Genomic DNA, 20,772 nt, shown 5'->3' on the forward strand with positions numbered 1-20,772 from the left:
TCTAACACATACAGCTTGATAGTTAAACTAACGATTATACTAACTATCCCTGGTAAGATGAGTGTAACTAACCCACCATAAAGAAACAGAAGTTGTTGACCAGTACTAAAGATTGTGACCTCTCCATAAAATCTATAGGCGGTTCCTAGTCATGTTGCAATTCTAGTGATTATTCCCAGGACTGGTGACACAAATGCAGCCAATGTTGTTTGTCTCTTCCAAGTAATTGAGAATACTAGGAATGACACATGGACATATGAGTATCGAGTAAAAATATCCCATTCATGTCATATCAACACCAACATGATGGAGCATCAGAGTAAATCATGCTGAAAATAAACCAAAAAATATAACTCCAAAATGATTGACTCTAAAAACTTGGTGGTTTTTTGCATTTGGATTAATGTATTGTTTGTAAATGTCAAATGATACAATACTACTAACTGAAATCAATTGTGCACTGACTGTTGATGTAACTGCGATAAGTAGTGAAAAGAAATGCACCCAAAGCACCATTTCCTAGTAAGCATTTTAACATGTATGGCAACCCAAGTCCATTATTAACTTCATATGTAGTCATTTTTCTTGGACAAGTAGGGAAAATAGGTTTGTCTTCTAATACAATACTTGACAATCCTATAATTGTTCCTAAAGGCCACACGTTGCCAAAAATAGTGAGTGCTGCAAGTAGGTACCCAGATACAGCTGCGTGCAAATCAGCACTAAAACTCTTCTACCAAAATGAACTATCCATAACAGTTAAGCCAAAACTACCAATGGCATGAATAATTCCAAAAAAGATTGCACCTTGTGAGTTCCCAGTTAAGAAGGGGCCTTCAAAATTTCCTTCAATATACCGATCGTTATCATGCTTCATGACTAAACCATATAATACATCTCAGCCACTTATTTCAGGTGCTTGCAAAACTGCACTGGCTGTTAAACCTATCCCAATAGATCATTTAGCTACCATAAACATTTCAGTAGACTGAGAGTTCTCGTTAAGATATTCTCGCATTAACTTGGTAGCCACTATAATACCAATGGCAAAAGACCAACCCCGACAAGGATTCCATATCCGCTCCCTTGATTCAAAAGTTCAACCAATTCCAACATAAGTCAAATTAGTTTATTTGCTTTTAGAAACTAATTCTAAGAAGTGCATGGTTCGTTTTATACAACAGCTTTAAAAAAAGTTTGAATACGATAGTAATATGGAGATCGATAAATCAGTTTGGTGGAGTTATGTAAATGAGACTTATGCAGCATAACTAATATTTAAGATGATTGGTTAACGGCCACCGGCCATATTACTATATTATATTTGGTCTACTATTAAATCATACATTAGGCACTGAAATGTTCATTCAAGCTTACAATAGGAGTAGCGTATCTCTGGGTGCTAATCTTATTTTTTTGAATATAAAAGCTAAAAGACTAAGCAAGTAATTTTTTGTAATCGGCAATGTTCCCTTGAGTAGTACATCCGTATTTCTGTCTATTAAATACTTTAAGTCAGGATCATAGGAGAATATTAAATGATAGAGCATAACAAGCCAAGACTTCTTAAGTCTCGTAGATTAGTAGTAATTTTGAACTACGACAATTATACAGAATTGCAGACCGTGGAACCTTGATATATAAATGGAACTTCTGGCAATTGCAACAGGCATTCTCTTTGTGTTTTGCATCAATGTGTATAGATTGCACCGTATTTTGATGGTTTTTGTTTATATGCGCTTTCTTCATATCCGGGGATAATTGGATCTGTATTTTGTGTCGCGATGAGTCTTAATTAATACTAGATAATTAATTGTCGTGCATTTACTGATGACGCTTCTGGCCTTGCAAGAATAATAAGCGACGTGAGGTTTGCATAGTCGACAAAGCTTTTCCGGTATTTATACAGGAGCCAGGTTATTAGCTTGAAGTCGCAAATCGAATAGCCGAACTGTCACAACCAAAAAGAATTATTGAATTCAACGGTAACTTTATAGGAATATCTATTCATCGGGAACCTCCGGAAATTTCAGAAAGATATATGGGATAATGATATTCAAGGGGGATATAGGAGTCCGAAATTGTCTAAAAGTAATATGCTCGTCTACCGGGAGAATTCCCCAATTCAGAATGATATCAAATGGAGCCTTTAATTCATTCCTAAATATATATGGGGTAATCATATTCCAGGGAAATACCGGGTTTGAAATTGTTATAAAGTAATGTGTTTGTATATTGGCAAAAAATTTTTGGATGTAATACCATCTAATCATCGGAAATTTGCGGAACATTTCTAGAGATGTACGGGGTAATAACACTTTGAGGGATGCTGAAGTATTGTTAAAATATGTTGCGCTCTTTGGCAAGGAACGCCCGCAATTCTATTACAAAATATTCATTTTGTGTCTACTCAAAATGTCAATCTGCACTATGCGTAATGCAGAATGTCTTACCCCACTGGAACAATTTTGTGTTTGGGGTAAGCCGTACTAAAAGATGCAACACCGTGGGGGGAGAAGGTCTACAAACCATATAGATAACCCTTAATCTTTTCAAAAGAGTGTAATCCAAAAAGTTGTTAAAGAATCACATCGTGACAGAGGTTTAATACTGACTTAGCTCTGTTAGTACTACAACGTATGTTATATAATCCGTGCGAGCTGTCGTTCTAAGAAATTAGGATATTTAATTTCTATGCCCAGAAAATATGATGGCCGGATGACACAACTACATTGTTCCCAATATGCATAAAAATATTTGAATTGTACCGATATTGTTCGCATGCAAAGAGAAAGATCTTACTCAAATACTATTCGTCTAATCAGTAATTGACCTGTGGAGGTATTATGCAAAGTAATAAACCAGTGTGCAGACTCCGAGTCCCATATCCCTGTTAAATAGCATTAAAACAATTTGTTGAACATTACCCCACAACTTACATTTAATAGATGAATGCTCTCAACGCGGTGCGGCAGATACCGGATGATACATATTTTCTATTTGATAGCTGTCACATCAAAATAATATTTAAACCGGCCTTATCTCGAACTATTGTCTCAACTTATCAACTAAAACACTTATTTATCTAATTATTAAAGCAACATTTGCAAAATGGGACCTTCGCGATTAGATAATGAAGAAGCTGCGAGCTTTCAATCTGATTATGTTCCATCCATGGTGATTAGAGAGCATAACAAGCACATTATTCAACCACCTAATTTCTCATCACATTCCATCTCAAAATATTTTAGAACGAGAATACCTTCCATGTTTTTAACAGGAGACGAGATAGATCAATTTACTTGGAATGACGTTTTTAATCCTTTCTCTTCGCTCAAAGAAATGAATAGTCGTCAGTGGAATTTCTTTTTAGTTGGTTTCGCAGGTTGGACTTGGGATGCGTTTGACTTTTTCCTTGTTAGTTTGAATGTTTCGTCTATTGCAAAGGATCTTGATAGAACTGTTAAAGATATCACTTGGGGTATCACTTTGGTGCTTATGCTCAGATCAGTTGGTGCCATTATTTTTGGATTATGGGGTGATAGATATGGAAGAAAATGGCCTTATATTACAAACATGTTTCTCTTGGTTATTCTTCAAATAGCTTGTGGGTTCGTGAAAGATTACAATTCTTTTTTGGGAGTTAGAGCATTATTTGGAATCGCCATGGGTGGTATGTTCGGAAACTGTGCAGCTTGTGCTTGTATGTATTTTATCAATCGCCACGGTGCTGAATTTCCCAATAGGGTTACTAACAATCTGTATAGTGGATGATGCCCCAAAGAAAACAAGAGGCTTCTTGTCAGGATTTTTTCAACAAGGATATGCCTTGTATGTATAATCTTTTAAATCATACTCTAGAACGACAGATACTAACATATTTTAGCGGATATTTATTGGTTGTTATATTTCAACGTGCTATTACGGACAATTCGAAATATAGTTGGAGAGCATTATTCTGGTTTTCAGCTGGTCCTGCAGTAATTTTCATGGTTTGGAGGTTCTTCTTACCAGAAACAGATACATTCTTAAGGCAAAAGCAAAGGTTGTACGAGAATAACGAGAAAAAAAAACTGAAGGTATTTGAGTTTAGCCAAGAAGGGAAAAAAGCCGTTAAAAGTTACTGGCTTGTCCTACTTTATACCGTCTTTTTGATGTCCGGTTTCAATTTCATGTCCCATGGTTCCCAGGATTTGTATCCTACTTTACTATCAAAGCAATATGAATTTAGTTCTGATCGCTCTACGGTTACTAACGCTGTGGCAAATTTGGGTGCAATCACAGGTGGTTTGATTCTTGGTCATATGTCTACTTTCATTGGACGTAGATTAGCAATTGTCGTGGGGTGTGTTCTTGGTGGTGCCATGATATATCCATGGGCGTTTATTAAAGGCTCGGGTATAAACGCCGGTGCATTTTTCTTACAAGCTGGTGTTCAAGGTGCCTGGGGTGTTGTTCCTATTCATCTTTCTGAATTATCTCCACCACAGTTCAGATCTTTTGTCACTGGTCTTTCTTATCAACTTGGTAACTTATGCTCCAGTGCTAGTTCGACTATTGAGAGTACAATAGGTGAGAGGTTTCCGATTCACAGAGAAGGCGAAGAGGATATATATGATTATGCAAAAGTGATGCTGATTTTTATGGGATGTGTGTTTGCATATTTGATCATAGTTACCGTTTTTGGGCCAGAAAATAGAGGTGCTGATTTAGGAATTGAAAGAGATGAAATACTTGATGAGGACGACGTTCACGATGTAACTCAAAAATCGATTGACTCGATTGAACAATATAAACCCGAGAATAACGAAAAGAAGCCAGCAATTATTCACGTAGAATAAACATTGATTTTAATATTCATATAGCTATGTAATCGAGTGAAATTATATACCTTTAAAATGAAGCAGATATTACGTATTCTAATATGTGTAGACTCCTCTATTATGTAATAGACCGTAGAAACGTGCCAATACATAGGCACATCCTGTAATGTGTTATAAACAAGAGTAATGTTAATGACTCAACATTTTCCATTCGTATAATCAATTATTCAAACACACCAAATAATTTACATTTCTCGATAATAAAATCTGAATTATTTTTTACTTGCTTCTTTAATCAGTTATGCGAAAAATTTGGGATTGTATAAAATTCCAATATAATTCACCATACTTGCTTTCTTGTTAGCCGCGGATGGATTTACAATATTTTTCAACTCTCTACTTCAATTCCTTTGCATATTTGTCGTTTCAGTCGTTTTATCAGCTGAAAACTAGTAGATTACTGTGGTGGTGTGAGACATATCAAGAAGAAACATTGACACTAACCCATAGTGTCTATCACTCTCGCGCTCTGAAGATTTTAAAAATGGAGTATCGGAATTGCAATTTATGATGGTTTTACGTCTAAATTATCTACATTTGAGTAAACTTTAATCAATAAAAGCAAGCAATTAAAAACTTGAAATAAAAGTTGCAAGCATAAAAACTTAAAACAAATAGAAGCACTTTATCACCTTATAAACAAAGGTTTCATCTGTCATTAGTAATATCCTTGAAATAATTATCAGCTCCATAAACTTAGAGTAGGCTTTGTTTGGTTTATTCCCTTCACTATTAACCCCATATACCAGGAATCAGATATAGGTAATAATGTTTGGTTGGCGTCATCGTTAATGTGTTTCTTCCAACCCAATTGTGTCTCCAAAGTATGCACAATGCGTTTATAATTATACTTCTCAGTATATAATTGATAGCACAAATCCACTCACTTTGGGCCAATGAACATGTTGGTCCATTACAGAAGGCACTAGGCCCTTGTGGTCCATAAAGGAAAAATAATTAGGATATCCATGAATCGTCATTCCCAAGCGAGTGTAAGTGCCATTTCTCCAGGTATCTTGAAAGGTGCTGCCATTTTCTCCTTTCAAGTCAGCTTGACAGGAACCTCCTGTAACTATATCGAACCCAGTAGCAAAAATAATGATATCAATTCATATTCTTCTTCAGTTGTTTTCAACCCTATCTCAGTAATTTCAGTAAAAGGAGTTTCTCTAATATTGACAATATAGATAAACTTCAGCAAAATTGCAATTTATTTGGCATACGTTTTTTTCTAATATGGTATGTGTTGATTAAAAATATTATAATATAGTTTCTCGTCTTTTAGTAAAAATTGAATTAACTTGCTTTTTAAGCATAAAAATACTTCCTTGGATCCTTGACTTTTTCGAACACCTTCTCCCTCCAATACTTATAAGCTAATTCATTTGATTCTGGATCGACAAAATGTCTCTAAAGCTTCCAACAAAAGCTGATCCACCCTTCTTCCAACAACCATCGAACTAGGTGTACGATCTTTTGCAACACGGGCATCTGAGTCAAATTCAAAATCAGAAAAAGGAGTTCTCCTGAAGTTCTGAAAACTTTCAGGATAATTTTCTCTCCGTCTCCTTTTGTTTGCCTATCCTTTGAATCATTAGTACGTTGTCTTATATGTGTTACGCCACCAAAGCCACCACCAACAACTAAAGCGTCAACTTAAGACATTCATATATTTTATTATTAACAAATCGTATTGCTAATAAATTAATTCATTGAAACTCGATTTTTATCCAACATATATAGTAATGTCGTGTTGTCTTTAAAATAATGATCAGTACTATGGATATATAGTATTAGAGGGGTATTATGGTATAACACTTTTCTTATGGAATTACAGCAGTGGCTCTAGTATTCTAACGAAGTATATACAAAACCCTATCGTTACAGTTGTTGCACTTGTACCTCATCAAAAAGATCTATTTCTTCGGAAATATGCACAATAATATCCTTTGTGATAATATAGTAACGGAAATCGATTCATCATCACCAAACTCATAATTACAGAAGTGTTTCGTAAAAAGGAGTCACATAATAGATCCATCTAATAATGTCTAACACTTTTATAATACCAAGATATTGCTAAAGTGTTGAGGAACTTCTCAATAATAATGTGGTTTCGCCAAAATCTGATAAAATGTTCATATATCGCAAAATTCATAAAAATCAGAAACTTACAAGATACCTAGTCCATAGTTTATCAAGAGCAAAACTGGGACATGAAAATACTTTATCATTGATTATAGCTATTTTATCCCAATTTAAGCCCGCATTTATCATTCAAACATATTCCAATATTTATCGGATATCTAATAACAGGTCTGCACCTAATTATTTGTCGAAATGTGGGGTGAATTTACCATTTTCTTCACGCTTTAGTGCGGGAGTAAAAGCTTACTCATGAATATTTTATACCCAAAACATTGAGTTTTAAACGTCGTACATAGAATGGCTCTGAAGACTAAAAGACCTAGGTTGATTCCTCCTGAACAAAGGAAAAAAGTCTCTAAAGCTTGCGACAATTGCAGAAAGCGAAAATTCAAGGTATGTTGTATGTATTGTTGATTCAAAAATAACCTATGTGGCTTAAATACTAACTTGAAAAAGTGTAACGGCGAATCGCCTTGTCTATTATGTTCTCAGAAAGGACTAGAATGCTTTTATTGCGATATAGATAGAAGATCACTAAAGGGGAAAAAGATATCAAAGACTGGGGACAAGCCAACATCTGAAATGAAGGAATCTATTACTCACACGAATAGTTTAAGTAACAACGACAGTCATCTACCTTTGCCTTCCGGTAAACTGATTATTTTAAGTATATCTCCAAGTGGCTTACAGCCTTTATTAAATTCAAGGTATGTTGTATGTATTGTTGATTCAAAAATAACCTATGTGGCTTAAATACTAACTTGAAAAAGTGTAACGGCGAATCGCCTTGTCTATTATGTTCTCAGAAAGGACTAGAATGCTTTTATTGCGATATAGATAGAAGATCACTAAAGGGGAAAAAGATATCAAAGACTGGGGACAAGCCAACATCTGAAATGAAGGAATCTATTACTCACACGAATAGTTTAAGTAACAACGACAGTCATCTACCTTTGCCTTCCGGTAAACTGATTATTTTAAGTATATCTCCAAGTGGCTTACAGCCTTTATTAACATTACCGTTAAGCGACGACGACAACACTGAATTACAAGCTGGTATTAATGGATCAAGGACAGACGATAGTAATATAATAGAAAATGTACCGAGTAGTGGAGAGCATACTAGGCTATTGCTCAATTCAGCAGGAAATTTGCGGTACTTTGGTGAAAGTAGTCCATTATCGTTAATACAAGAATGCCGCTCAATATTCAAAGTAGTTCTTGGTTCGTCGAAATTTACCGACGACCCTAAAAGAGGTCGTGTTATGGATGAGCCTTCACAACCAAAGAAAGGGATTCAAGTTTTCTTACCCAAAAGAGAACTGTGTGATATCCTAGTATCTCTTTTCGAAAGAAATATTAATGATGCATTCTACATCTTCGACATGGAACACTTTAGACATAACATTGTCAAGTTGGCATATAGTGAATCTCTGCATATTGATACACCCAAACTATGCTTGCTCTATTTTGTTCTTTCCATAGGTGCTTTTTTTGCAGAAGCATCACCGAACCGAATAGAAGAGCAGAATTTACGTCATGGGGCTTTCTTTGATAGTGCAGTAGATATGATGAGAGATTGTGTTTATGATGGTAGGCTATGGATGGTGGAAGCAGATTTTTTGAGACATTTTTATTATCAATCAAACTGTCAAAGAAGTTCTGCCTGGATACATTTGGGAACTGCTATAAGGCATGCTCAAGGCTTGGGATTACATAGAAAAATCATAAACGAAAAATTTACGAATCCATCTTACGTTATGCATAGAAGAAGATTGTGGAGATCCTTATTTATTTGTGATAGAATATATTCAATAGTCCTTGGAAGACCATTGGCTATCAATAATTATGATTGGGATGATTCGGAATTGCAGGAATTGAGTGATGATGAAAATGAAAAGTTTAGAATTAGGTGTCAAGTCGAACTTTCTAAAATTGCGCAAATTAATAGTAAGATAGTTGAAAATATTTACCGAGATGGAGTGATAAATATTAAACATACGCGAGCTTTGGCTATCGAGCTCAAGCTATGGTCATTAAATATACCTAATGACCTAGACATAAGCAATACATTGAAAGAAGATTTAATGTCACCCGATAGTAATAATAACTATTTGTTAATGCAAGTCCATTTGGCACAATTGTATGGTATTATGTTGTTGTTCAGACCATTCTTAATGCATGTACTTTTAAGAAAATTAAAGCCTGGAACTTATGGCGAATTAAAAGACGACTGGTTACTTCTTTATTTTTGCAAAGCATGTATAAAATCTTCATTCTTGTGTGTTTGGTTAATAAGCTTTTATACGGAACAAAAGGGTGATAGAACAGAACTGTTTGCTATGAGTAACGGCTGCTTATTTGCGTCCGCGATATTGGGTCTCACATTGTTAGAGCAAAGACTACAGAGCAAGCCAGATTATGACTATATAAGAGTCTTATCCGATACATTACAGGTAGCCAGTAACCTTCTACATAATGATGGGGCATTTAACCTTAGTTCTGAAAGATGGGGAGAGAATGTTGACAATATGGTAGCTGCCATCCCTAAATATCAGCATGACCAGACTTCTACTAATTCAGGAGATGCTTCTGACTCTTATAGAAATGATTTCGAAGCATTCAGCAAAGAGATAATATTGATGGATAATGAATTTGGTGGTCTAAAAGATTTGACAAGTTTTCAGCAAGGTTTCATTCCATCCGATGATGAGTTATTATGTGCAATGGGAATAGATCGACAAGAACTAGGATCCAATGAAAGCCCTCCTTTAGATGCTTTTATGTATGATTATGGTAAAAAAGATCAACTTTTCGATAGGTATATTTAGATAAGAGAACATACTTAATTCGTAATATCTGTGACCACTTAATGCGTTGTATTCGATGAATATCTAGATTTATGATTCCTTTTTTGTATAAATGATAATAGTTGTAAGATGTAAGATAAGCTAGAATTTTAAATGAAATACTGGTAATAATTACAATAGTTAATAATCAGTACTAGAGATAAAGGAAATACAAAATATAGAAAAATGTCACTTACTGAATTTCAGGCGTTGATTGCTGATTTCTCTAATGTTTTCATCATTCGCATAATTCCCGAGTGATCGAGCCTCAGTAAGTCCTACACAAAAGGTTATAGATGTCGCAATTATATTTTAATGCCAATTAAATTTCAATCCACACCTTGAAATTACAAGCCAATAGAATTGCAATCCACACCTTGAAGTAATATAATATATGAGGCTGGATTGTGAAAATTCTTTGTTGAATTTGCAAAGACACAATCGACAGAAAATTTTTTCACGTTTTTTTTCAAGTCTAATGAAAATTCAGAAGATTCAAAGATATATAAGTTTCGCAACACTGGCCGATGTGAAGAATGTTACATTAAGTATTTAATAAAATAGCTCGTATAGCTTTTGGTAAAAAATGTCAGGAACAGAAGCAATACAACTTTTGAATCAATCTAGTGGATATGGAATACTTGTTGGGGTAGGTGCTTTATTTGCAATTGGCATGATTTTAACCACAAAATTGCTAGAAAAATATCTCCATGAAGATGCAAAATCAACAGAAGTTTTTATGGTTGCTAACAGGTCTGTAGGGATTCCTTTATTAGCCAGCTCGGTTTATCTGAGCTGGACTTGGGCAACTGAGTTATTATGGGTATGCACCATGGTGTACAATTATGGAATTATGGCATCATATTGGTATTCTGCTGGACTCGCAGTTCAAATCTGTCTCATGGCAGTGATTGGTATTGAAGCTAAGAAAAAGATTCCCGCTTGTCATACTTCTTTGGAGATTGTTGAATTAAGATATGGAAAGGCGTGCCATTTATTATTTATGTTCTTATCGTTGACTAATAATTTGCTCTCATGCTGCTCAATGATTGTAGGGGCTGCAGGAGCAATCTCTATTATTGCTGGTAATCTACATATAGTTGCCAGTACAATGCTTATTCCGTTTGGTGTATTATTGTATACCACCGTTGGAGGTCTAAAAGCTACTTTTCTAACAGATTTTGTTCATTCGTTCATATTGTTAATCATCCTATGCTATGTTGATACAGCTATTATTTCATCAAAAGAAATTGGGGGACTAGATGGACTTTATGATTTAGTATTAAAACATGAATCGGATAGATATATTGAAGGTAATTACAACGGATCTTTTTTGACTGGAAAATCTCAGGGTGCAATATTTTTTGGGATTATTCTAACCCTTGGGAATTTTGGACTAACAGTGATGGATTCGTCATTTTGGCAGAAAAGTTTTAGTGCTAATACAAAAGCAAGTTTGCCAGGTTATCTAATCGCTGGATTTTTTATCGCCGCAAATGTTTGGGGTTTAGGATCAATTGTAGGATTATCCAGTATTGTATTAGAAGGAACTCCTACTTTTCCTACTTATCCTAGGAAAATGACTCCCTCTGAAGTTAGCAGTGGATTTGTGTTGCCCTATACCGTAAAAGGATTATTAGGAAATGGAGGAGTAGGTGCAATTTTATTAGTAATATACTTAGCAGTGACATCCACTGTAAGTGCACAAATGATATCTGTTAGCAGTATTTTGTCTTTTGATATCTATAAGAAATATATCAAACCTGATGCTCAGAATCATCAAATGATCAGAGTTAGTCATTTTGGAGTTATATTTTTTGGCTTATTTGCTGCAGGATTCTCAGTAATGTTGCATTATGTTGGCGTTGATATGACATGGCTTGGATATTTTTATTCAATGATTATTTGTCCTGGTACGTAGAATTTAAATTTCGCTGCAAAATAAAAAAAAAATACGCAGCTTTCAAATGATTATTAACATACTAACCCTGTCTAGGAGTAATCCCCTTAGTGTTTACCATTACATGGAGTAGACAAACAAAATTGGCAGCTTTTATTTCTCCAATTATTGGACTTGTTTGTGGGCTTGTTGTATGGACGACTACAGCATCTCATTATTACAATGAAGTCACGGTTGCAAGCCTTGGTGGTCAATTGCCTTGTATGTTTGGTGGTTTAACAGCTCTCTTTTTACCTGGAATTGTTAGCATCGTAGTAAGCTTGACTATACGACCACATCGTTTTGACTGGAATCAATTAAGACGAGCAGAGCTTATTATCTCTGAAGAGGATGAACATATACCTAACCAAAAGATAGAGCTCGATAGTTCAGAGGAATCAAATGGCAACAAAGAAATCATTGATAAGGCGAGTCAGAAGACTAATATTAGAAATAGATATGATGAAACTGATAGTGATAATGTGTATGATGAGCTGCTTGAAACAGAGGAACAAAAAAATAGGTTATTAACGACCTATCTGAAGCTTGGTTATGCGGCATTTATATTTGTTCTTTTAATCACTTGGGTACTTTGGCCTTTACCTTTGTATAGAGATTGGGTCTGGAGCCGTGCTTACTTTAAGGGTTATATAACAGTATCACTTATTTGGGTATATGGAGCATTATTAGTAATTGGTGTTTATCCATTGATAGATGGAAGACATTCAGCAACTAAAATAATAAGAGGAGTATATAATGATTACTTAAAAAGAGATTAATCCTTCTTTATATCATTTTGAAATGAATGAGTTGGTCTAAAAAACTACATCTATTTCTGGCATAGAAAACGTTTTGTAAACTATGTATCAAGACGAACATTAGAAAGACTATGGGAGATAAATTTACTAGGTGAAATGTGTATATGTGTTTCAGATTTGAATATATGTTATTTAAGTAGTTTCAAAATGTGCTAGAGATTTATAGTATTTGCCAGTTTAGCCAGTTCAGATGTAGCTCCATTTTAGTATCAAGTAATTTCAGATGAGGTTCACTAAGCAAACACATTTGTTAACTGAAACAATAGCCAAGAAGCATATATTGTATTTCGACACGAAATATTAACCAAACCCACGTGATTGCACCTTAATGTGGTTCGAATATTTGCAACCTCAAGAGAGAGGACAAGAACGGCTTAGTAAAGCCACTTTAAGTCAAATAACTAATCTATAAATATTAAAATTATCAGTTTATATGAATTAACTATTCTTTTCAAATATAACTAGGGAAATGACTAGAAATATTGGCAAGGAACAGAGAGAATTGAAGTATAAACTAAGACCTTTCATTGAAGCTCAACCTTCAAAATCAAATATTAAACCTGTGGAATTAGATGCAATAGATTTATCCTTATTTAGGGAAGGGCCAGAGTTTTTGGCGCAAAGGAAAAAATTAGCCGCCAAATTAGAGAACTCTTTATCTACGTATGGCTTTTTTTCATTGATCAATCATGGAATTGATATACTGACTTTTGATCGCTTAAGATCAATTGCCCAATGTATCTTAGAATTGCCTGAAGAGATTAAAAGAAAGCACCTTGCTGGTGCTTTAAAATCGGATGAAGAAGTTAGGTCTAGGTCTTTAGGTGGTGAAAGAGGTGCTGGCTTCAAACCTAGGGGTTATTGGCTGATGAAAAATGGAGTAGTGGATGCAATAGAGCACTATAATTTTAGAGATTTACAGCAACCGGAATTTTTCGACGAGGATAAAAATTATCCGGACTTAGTTAGATATTACTTACCAGAAGTTGCTAGTTATTATAGATTCTTGCACTCCTCCATCTTAAGAAAGCTAACAATATTATGCGATCTTATCTTGGAACTTCCGGAAGGATTCCTTTGGGAAAATTATTTCAAGGTCACTGAAAATAATCATCATAATTCCGGTAATGGTTTTGGAAGATTCATGTTATATCATTCAATGGATCCGAAGGAGGAGGAAAAGGTGGACAAAAATTGGCTTCGGGGTCATTCAGATGGTTCTGCTTTTACATTTATTACTTCGCAGCCGATTATGTCCCTACAAATCAGGGATTATTTCACAGGTGAATGGAAATATGTAGGTCATACTCCAGGAGGGTTGATAGTAAATATTGGAGATGCTATGGAATTTATCACTGGGGGATATTTTAAATCTTCAATCCATAGGGTAGTGTCACCCCCTGATGATCAGAAAAACTTCCAAAGATTAGTCTTAATTTATTTCTGTAACCCAAAATATTCTGCAACCTTAGATCCAGAACCTTTAAATTCTGCGAAACTAAAAAGACTGGGGTATATAAAGCCAAAAATATGGGAGAAAATTACGTTTTCTCAATGGGATGATGAAAAAGGTAGATTATTTGGTAAAAAAGAAGTTAATGATGTAGCAGGTGATGAACCAAACTTAGTCCTACTATTTGGTAGACTCCATGAAAGATGGCATCAAGCCGAGCAAGATTTTTCACTTGAGGCTGCAAAGAAAAAATTCAAGGTTATCGAAGTATGAGAGAGAGGCTCCATAACGAGTCAATATTATGTACAATGTAATGTATATTGAAGAACTTTAACATATTATAAACATCTAGCTATGTAATCAATTCTGTGAAGTAACTGTGGCTTCAGCAGCAGATTGTAAAGCGGTCGCATCACTGGCTTGAATATACCAGTATGGACTTGGAACACCCGCACTGGAACAAATAGAGGTAGCTAAACTGGTTGCAGTTGAAACATCACCGCCCTTACAATTTTCGGCAATACATTCAGCAACTGGAGCACCCCAGTTTGACATAACACAAAGACAGCCTGGATCCCAGTATGGACATGGTGTGCTATCAGTGTCTTCTTTGACACACGACTGAGCACATTCAGGGAGTTTCGAATAAATTGGATCAGCAAAACCATTTATAGTTGCAGTGTGTGCAACAGATGGATACGTTGCATAGTCTTCGGCGCTAGCTGAGCTCGCATAAAATGATACAATCGCAGTAGCCAATAAATTGAAGGAAATCATGTTCTTCAAAGTAAAACTAACAGTATAATTGTATAAAGCTAAATTTTCATTCCAGAGATTGGACTAACGCCTACCCATTAGTGGTAGTTCATGAAAACAATGCCAATGAGTTTGGAAATGCTAAAAGCCAATCAATATCTTTTTAACATGAAAGTACTTCGAGTATTTCCGGCAACGGGTTATCTGATGTATTAGATAAAATGAACAATAAAATAGCATCTATAATGCATGAACGTAAAATGAAATTCATTTAAGCCAAGAATTTTTACATTTGTTCGGCAATGAATATATCGGATTTGAGTGTAACGAGACAGTTACAGTAGTAAATACTCAGTGAAAAAAGTAGACCAGGCACTCGCATAGTAAATCAGACGGTAAATAGGAAATGAAACTTGGAATTGAAAGTATTATATATTATTGATATCTAAAAAATGTTTATCACAACAATCATGCAGAGACCAAAGTATCTTCTATATTTAATGTTCTATCTTTGAGTTTGTAAAATAAGCTTTCCAAATAAGTTGCACCTTCATTTATCTCGTTGAGGAACTTAGAATCTTCTTCAAATGGATTTTTTCTACCTTTAGGTGAATAAGTATGAAGTTTATCAATGAAATTGCCTTTCACCGCATCATGTGTATAATAATGAAAGAATAGATTATTAGCAGTGCCTTCAATATGATTTTTCTCCCATGCAAGTTGTTCCTCTTTCGTTGGTAAAGTTTTAGCATTGGACCATATGCCTGCAATAGCAGAAGCACTTGCTTCAATAGTATGGAAATTGATGGTAGAAATTGCAACCCCAACAGTTGCTAAAGTTGGATCTTCAATAGAAAACGTGTCATAATAAAGTCCACTGACTCGACTTAAATTTGATGGTTCAATAACTTTTAAATATTTATTAAGAAATGGATAATGATAGTGATATCCTGTAGCTAATAAGATAACGTCAAAATCCTTTTCTTTGGTACCATCAGAAAATAGAACTTCATTAGATTCCGGTAGAAATCTCTCAATGACAGGCTTCGTGGAAATTCCTTCCGACTCAACCGCTTTATCAATCCAAGGAAACACAAGGTGTGGCCCTCGTTTAGATATAAAAGTTTCTTTGGCTAGAGGTACGACATACTGCAAAATATTTGCACTACTGAAGCTTCCTCCAACTATTAGCACCTTCTTATCCTTAAAGCTTTGCGCAGATCTATAAGACTTGGAGTGTATTAATATATCTGGATGCAGTTCATTAAACTTGGCTAATCCTTCAATATGGGGTATATTGGGAACAGTATAGTGACCATTTGCTATTACAACTGCATCAAATTCCTCCTGATACCATTCTTCATTACCAGTTGATGTATGTCTTACAGTAACAACCCATTTATCGTTACTTTTGAAAAGACCTTCTACCCTAGAATTTTTTCGAACGTAATCATCTAAGTTTTCTTTATCGACGAAGTCGCTAAATCTCTTAGAAAGCTCATCATGAGATAGGAAAGGATAGATAGTTCGTGATTTATCCAAATATTTTGCCTCGTTAGGTAAATAAGAGAATCTTGTGAATCTTGAAGGGATATTTGTAAATAATCCAGGGAATACTCCACTTTTGTTCCACTCGAGCTCTCGAGCTATTGGATCTAATTTTCTAATAACAGGCTTATGAACCGAAGTTTTTTGTAAATTGTCTGGAATTGGTTGACTTGGATGGATGATATCCGGGTCGGCATACGATTCAGTATCAAGCAAATCTTGTGGTGGTATTGGAAGATCTGAATCTGCACCAGACGTTGCCCAGATCCCCCCTACTTTATCTTTTTGTTCAAATGCGACAATCTTAGTAAACTTGGGATCTATCGAGTTGGCGCTTCCAATAGTTGAAGAACCGTCTTTGTTGGTGTGCAAAAATTCATATAACGAAGCAAGACCGCCAGGTCCCGCTCCAATTATAGCTATCGATTGTATGTCAAGTTTTGTCATAATTGATCGTTAACTTGATCGTTAACTTAATCGTTCTTTTTCTGTTATATTTCCTTATTTATAGCCGAATATAACTGTGGATGCAGTGATGCCACTGTTGCAAAATGATTCAACGAGTTCTAATTATTACAGAATACTAAAGAACAATGTTCGTCGCGTTAAGGTAAAAACAGGTAAATATGTCGTTAAATTCAGTGCTACAGAAGTCATTAGCTGATTAAAACAAGCTTATCCTTCAACATAAACTACTGATAAAAACCAAAATACGAAGTAGAGAAGACTAATAGTAGTACCATCGTCCATTCAAGTGACAACGCTGAGTAAAATTCCTTCAGTTGAGTGCAAAAGTTTTAATATGTGGCGCTGGTAGAAGAAACCACGCAAATTAATGTGGTTTAATGAAATTCCATTCACCAAATAAGCAGAAGACACGAAAATTCTCATGAATCACCCAATTTCTCATGTCCTTAAATAGTTTACTGTGGCGATTTTCATATTGTCTCACGGCCAGTTCTGATATAACGGCTTCGTAATACACATACAACGATGTAAATTCAATTTTGCTAATTGAATCTTATTGTCTATTCGGATATAATATATTAAATAAAAATTACCAAAAGAAACCGAAATTTTGTAACTGTTAACTGAAGTTAATAAAATAATAGTTATGAAAATCTGGAATTTCTTTTGCTTTAATAATAGTTTATCCCAATATCTTGGGATTTTTCACATTACACTGGGAATGTGATACCGAAATTCTCATTTACTCTCATTAATCTGCGATCTGATTATATCATAATGATTTGATAGATTGCCATAACCAGCATATGGCTTTGAAACAGAACCGACCTGAAGGTTCGTCTACAGATGTTTTTATTACGATTAGACTTAACCGTATAAATTATCATCCGGAGATGACCTCCTTCTGCGTATTATTAACTTCTGTGCCTTTTAATCGATACAATTTACTTAAAACCTAATGCATGTTATCAATAGGGGTTTAATTGGAGTAATCAAAAAGGACAATTGAACAGATAAGGATACTTCCTAAAGTGATAAATTTTGTTCCTTATCTTTGATTACGCACAAAATGCATCGATTGGTTACTATTTTTTTATTTGGTCGCTACCGAAGAACCGGAGAATGCCGCATCGATCAAATTTTTCGTCTATTGATAATTATTTACACGACCAGTGATAACAAAAATTTTTTTCGTTTAAAGGCATCGAAATTTCTTGAACTAATCAACAACAAACCATCTATATTCTATAGGTATCATATAAAAATACGATAAGAGATGAGTCAGTCAGATCTTGAAAAAAATATCGATAACGTTGGTGATACCAAGAAGAAGAGTTCGTTGGATAGCTTCGAACACTCGTTGGAAGATGAGCTGAGGCAGACAGAGGTTAAAACCAAAAAGAGTTCATGGTTCGATATTATGGCGTCGCTGTTAAATGCAGAAACAAAAGGTATTGAAATAGTGACTGATGAAGAGAAAGGTAATGATTCTATATGGAATGCCGTCACTATGTGGCTATCAGCAGATTTGGTTATTGCAACATTCGCCTTGGGAGCACTTGGAGTTACTGTATTCCACCTCAGCTTCTGGCAATGTGTGTTAACAATTTTATCTTTTTCCTTATTAGGTGTCTTTCCAGTTGCCTATTTATCTATATTCGGACCTAAATTAGGTTTAAGACAAATTGTTCTATCTAAGTTTTTGGTAGGCGACTATTGTATGAGGATATTTGCTTTCATTAATGTTATTGCCTGTGTTGGTTGGGGTGCAGTTAATATTATGAGTGCTGCTCAATTATTGCACATTGTGAATAATGGTGCTCTCCCACCTTGGGCTGGGTGTTTGATTTTAGTCATCTGTACGATTATTGTCTCATTCTTTGGATACCACGTTATTCATATGTACGAAACGTGGTCATGGGTACCCAATGCAGTTGCATTTATTGCAATAATTGCAAGAATGGCTAAGTCTGGTAACTTCACGTATGGAGAAATGATCGGAGGCCCAACAACAGCAGGTAATGTTTTAAGTTTTGGTGGTACTATTTTTGGTTTTGCCACTGGATGGACTACTTATGCTTCAGATTATACAGTGTATCAACCTAGAGATGTTAGTTCAGCCAAGATCTTTTTTGGTATCTTTGCTATGTTGTATTCAACTTTAATATTCACCTTAATATTGGGTGCAGCTTGCGCTACTGGTACTCTTACCAACCTGCGTTGGGCGGAGCTTTATGCTGATAAGTCGATTGGGGGTTTAGTCTATGCTATCTTAGTGGAAGATTCCTTACACGGTTTCGGGGAATTCTTATGTGTTCTTTTAGCTTTGTCGCTCATTGCCAACAACATTCCGAATATGTACTCTCTTGGTTTATCAGCTCAAGCGGCATGGTCACCAATGGCCAAAGTCCCAAGATTAGTGTGGACTCTTTTAGGGAATTTTGCTACGTTGGCAGTCTGTATTCCAGCATACTACGAATTCGAAGAGGTGATGGATAATTTCATGAACATGATTGGATATTACTTGGCGATTTACCAGGCCATGAGTTTTTCTGAGCATTTTATTCATAGAAGAGGTAACTTTGCTAATTACGATTATGAAAATTTCGATAGTAAGTTGTCTTATCCTATTGGTATCGCAGGAATTTTTGGTTTTTGTTGTGGGATTGCGGGAGTTGTTTTAGGTATAAATCAAGTATGGTACTCGGGTGTACTTGCACGCAAAATTGGTGAAAATGGTGGTGATATTGGATTTGAATTAGGCTTCAGCTTTGCATTTGTTGGGTTCAATTTGGTTAGACCCTTTGAAAAGAAATATATCGGTCGTTAAGAGATTAATCGGTATTTTTCGATTAATTCTCTATAGAATATCCAAAACTTCTGATCCCTAAATACCCAAGGGATAATTGTTAGCGAGATCATAATATATATCAGATAAACTTTCATTTATCTCACGATATCATAATAATTGGTAGCTTTGGATTAATTATGCATATCAGGATGTATGTCTATGAAGAAAACCTCATTTCTATTTTCTTGTATAAAATCAGTAACTTTAATCTTGTTAATAATAAAGAATAGGAAATAGTTGAAAGCCTTTACTGCATAATTACTTGAGTCTACTGCACTATGAGCTCGATGTTCGTAATTTCTAAAATCATTCTTCAAGACCAACTGCAATTTGGCATAAATAATAATTATTCTGCGCTATCCAGATTTCCAACGCAATTGCGAGATTATAATGCACGCCGTTATTATGGCATAATTTGGTGCAGTTTTGATCGACAAGTGATCGGCAAATTGTTATGTAGGGAGACAAAAAAAAATACTGAGTTTATCAAAGCATTTTGGATACTATGTCTCACAGAAGTAGACTCTCGATATAATATAAAGTCACCACTTTCGTCTTTCTAATTTCTACTGTATTTTCATTGGTCTAATTAAGCAAGAAAAAGAGTGTTTTAATAGTATTGTCCTTTTTTTGCCCACTGTTATCTTGGACTCTACTTTACAAATTTTAATACAGTCGATTATATCTAAAGAAATGAAAATAATCTTATTACTCATTAATAACTGGCAACATTAGAAATTATATCTAAAATATATTATTTCTCGATAAAAATTTACAAAACGAAAATATTTACTGCTGATTTTTAATTCATAATATAAGTTACTTACTTACCAATCAAGGATCTTTCATGAATGATAATTATCAAGTAACGATACTAAATAGATTTTAGTTGATTCCTTGAAGTGATGTTCGCATAATTGCTTGCTGTTTAGATGACCATAATCATAATTCCCTGCAATCATTTTATTGGAAACAACCTCAATAGAACAGCCTAGCTTATTTAATATATTTTAGGCAATTGATTTTTAATAGCTTCAAATTTGTAAAGAATGCCACTTA

General features: G+C 34.9%; 9 protein-coding genes across 9 annotated transcripts; 7 read left to right on the forward strand and 2 right to left on the reverse strand. All coding sequences in view use genetic code 12, as the record gives it.

The window, feature by feature from the left end:
- Positions 1–3,111: 3,111 nt before the first annotated feature.
- On the forward strand, positions 3,112–4,841 carry DEHA2E24024g (DEHA2E24024p; the record flags this gene model as incomplete). Its single annotated transcript, XM_002770493.1, has 3 exons — positions 3,112–3,703; positions 3,768–3,831; positions 3,887–4,841. The coding sequence occupies 3 exons, from the start codon at positions 3,112–3,114 to the stop codon at positions 4,839–4,841; spliced, it is 1,611 nt and encodes a 536-aa protein (XP_002770539.1).
- Positions 4,842–5,851: 1,010 nt separating this feature from the next.
- Positions 5,852–6,070, forward strand: DEHA2E24046g (DEHA2E24046p; the record flags this gene model as incomplete). The annotated part of the gene is made up of 1 exon (XM_460345.1): positions 5,852–6,070. The coding sequence occupies one exon, from the start codon at positions 5,852–5,854 to the stop codon at positions 6,068–6,070; it is 219 nt and encodes a 72-aa protein (XP_460345.1).
- A 947-nt stretch (positions 6,071–7,017) lies between these two features.
- Positions 7,018–7,284, forward strand: DEHA2E24068g (DEHA2E24068p; the record flags this gene model as incomplete). The annotated part of the gene is made up of 1 exon (XM_460346.1): positions 7,018–7,284. The coding sequence occupies one exon, from the start codon at positions 7,018–7,020 to the stop codon at positions 7,282–7,284; it is 267 nt and encodes an 88-aa protein (XP_460346.2).
- Positions 7,285–7,328: 44 nt separating this feature from the next.
- On the forward strand, positions 7,329–9,862 carry DEHA2E24090g (DEHA2E24090p; the record flags this gene model as incomplete). The annotated part of the gene is made up of 3 exons (XM_460347.2): positions 7,329–7,424; positions 7,488–7,738; positions 7,975–9,862. The coding sequence occupies 3 exons, from the start codon at positions 7,329–7,331 to the stop codon at positions 9,860–9,862; spliced, it is 2,235 nt and encodes a 744-aa protein (XP_460347.2).
- Positions 9,863–10,466: 604 nt separating this feature from the next.
- On the forward strand, positions 10,467–12,598 carry DEHA2E24112g (DEHA2E24112p; the record flags this gene model as incomplete). Its single annotated transcript, XM_460348.1, has 2 exons — positions 10,467–11,793; positions 11,877–12,598. 2 exons carry the CDS (start codon positions 10,467–10,469, stop codon positions 12,596–12,598), a joined length of 2,049 nt encoding a protein of 682 aa, XP_460348.2.
- Positions 12,599–13,106: 508 nt separating this feature from the next.
- On the forward strand, positions 13,107–14,363 carry DEHA2E24134g (DEHA2E24134p; the record flags this gene model as incomplete). The annotated part of the gene is made up of 1 exon (XM_460349.1): positions 13,107–14,363. One exon carries the CDS (start codon positions 13,107–13,109, stop codon positions 14,361–14,363), a length of 1,257 nt encoding a protein of 418 aa, XP_460349.2.
- An 87-nt stretch (positions 14,364–14,450) lies between these two features.
- On the reverse strand, positions 14,451–14,867 carry DEHA2E24156g (DEHA2E24156p; the record flags this gene model as incomplete). The annotated part of the gene is made up of 1 exon (XM_460350.1): positions 14,451–14,867. One exon carries the CDS (start codon positions 14,865–14,867, stop codon positions 14,451–14,453), a length of 417 nt encoding a protein of 138 aa, XP_460350.1.
- A 447-nt stretch (positions 14,868–15,314) lies between these two features.
- On the reverse strand, positions 15,315–16,841 carry DEHA2E24178g (DEHA2E24178p; the record flags this gene model as incomplete). Its single annotated transcript, XM_460351.1, has 1 exon — positions 15,315–16,841. One exon carries the CDS (start codon positions 16,839–16,841, stop codon positions 15,315–15,317), a length of 1,527 nt encoding a protein of 508 aa, XP_460351.2.
- Positions 16,842–18,138: 1,297 nt separating this feature from the next.
- DEHA2E24200g (DEHA2E24200p) lies at positions 18,139–19,692 on the forward strand (the record flags this gene model as incomplete). Its single annotated transcript, XM_002770494.1, has 1 exon — positions 18,139–19,692. One exon carries the CDS (start codon positions 18,139–18,141, stop codon positions 19,690–19,692), a length of 1,554 nt encoding a protein of 517 aa, XP_002770540.1.
- Positions 19,693–20,772: the final 1,080 nt, after the last annotated feature.

Source organism: Debaryomyces hansenii (genome assembly GCF_000006445.2).
Source record: "Debaryomyces hansenii CBS767 chromosome E complete sequence".
Lineage (NCBI taxonomy): Eukaryota > Fungi > Ascomycota > Pichiomycetes > Serinales > Debaryomycetaceae > Debaryomyces > Debaryomyces hansenii.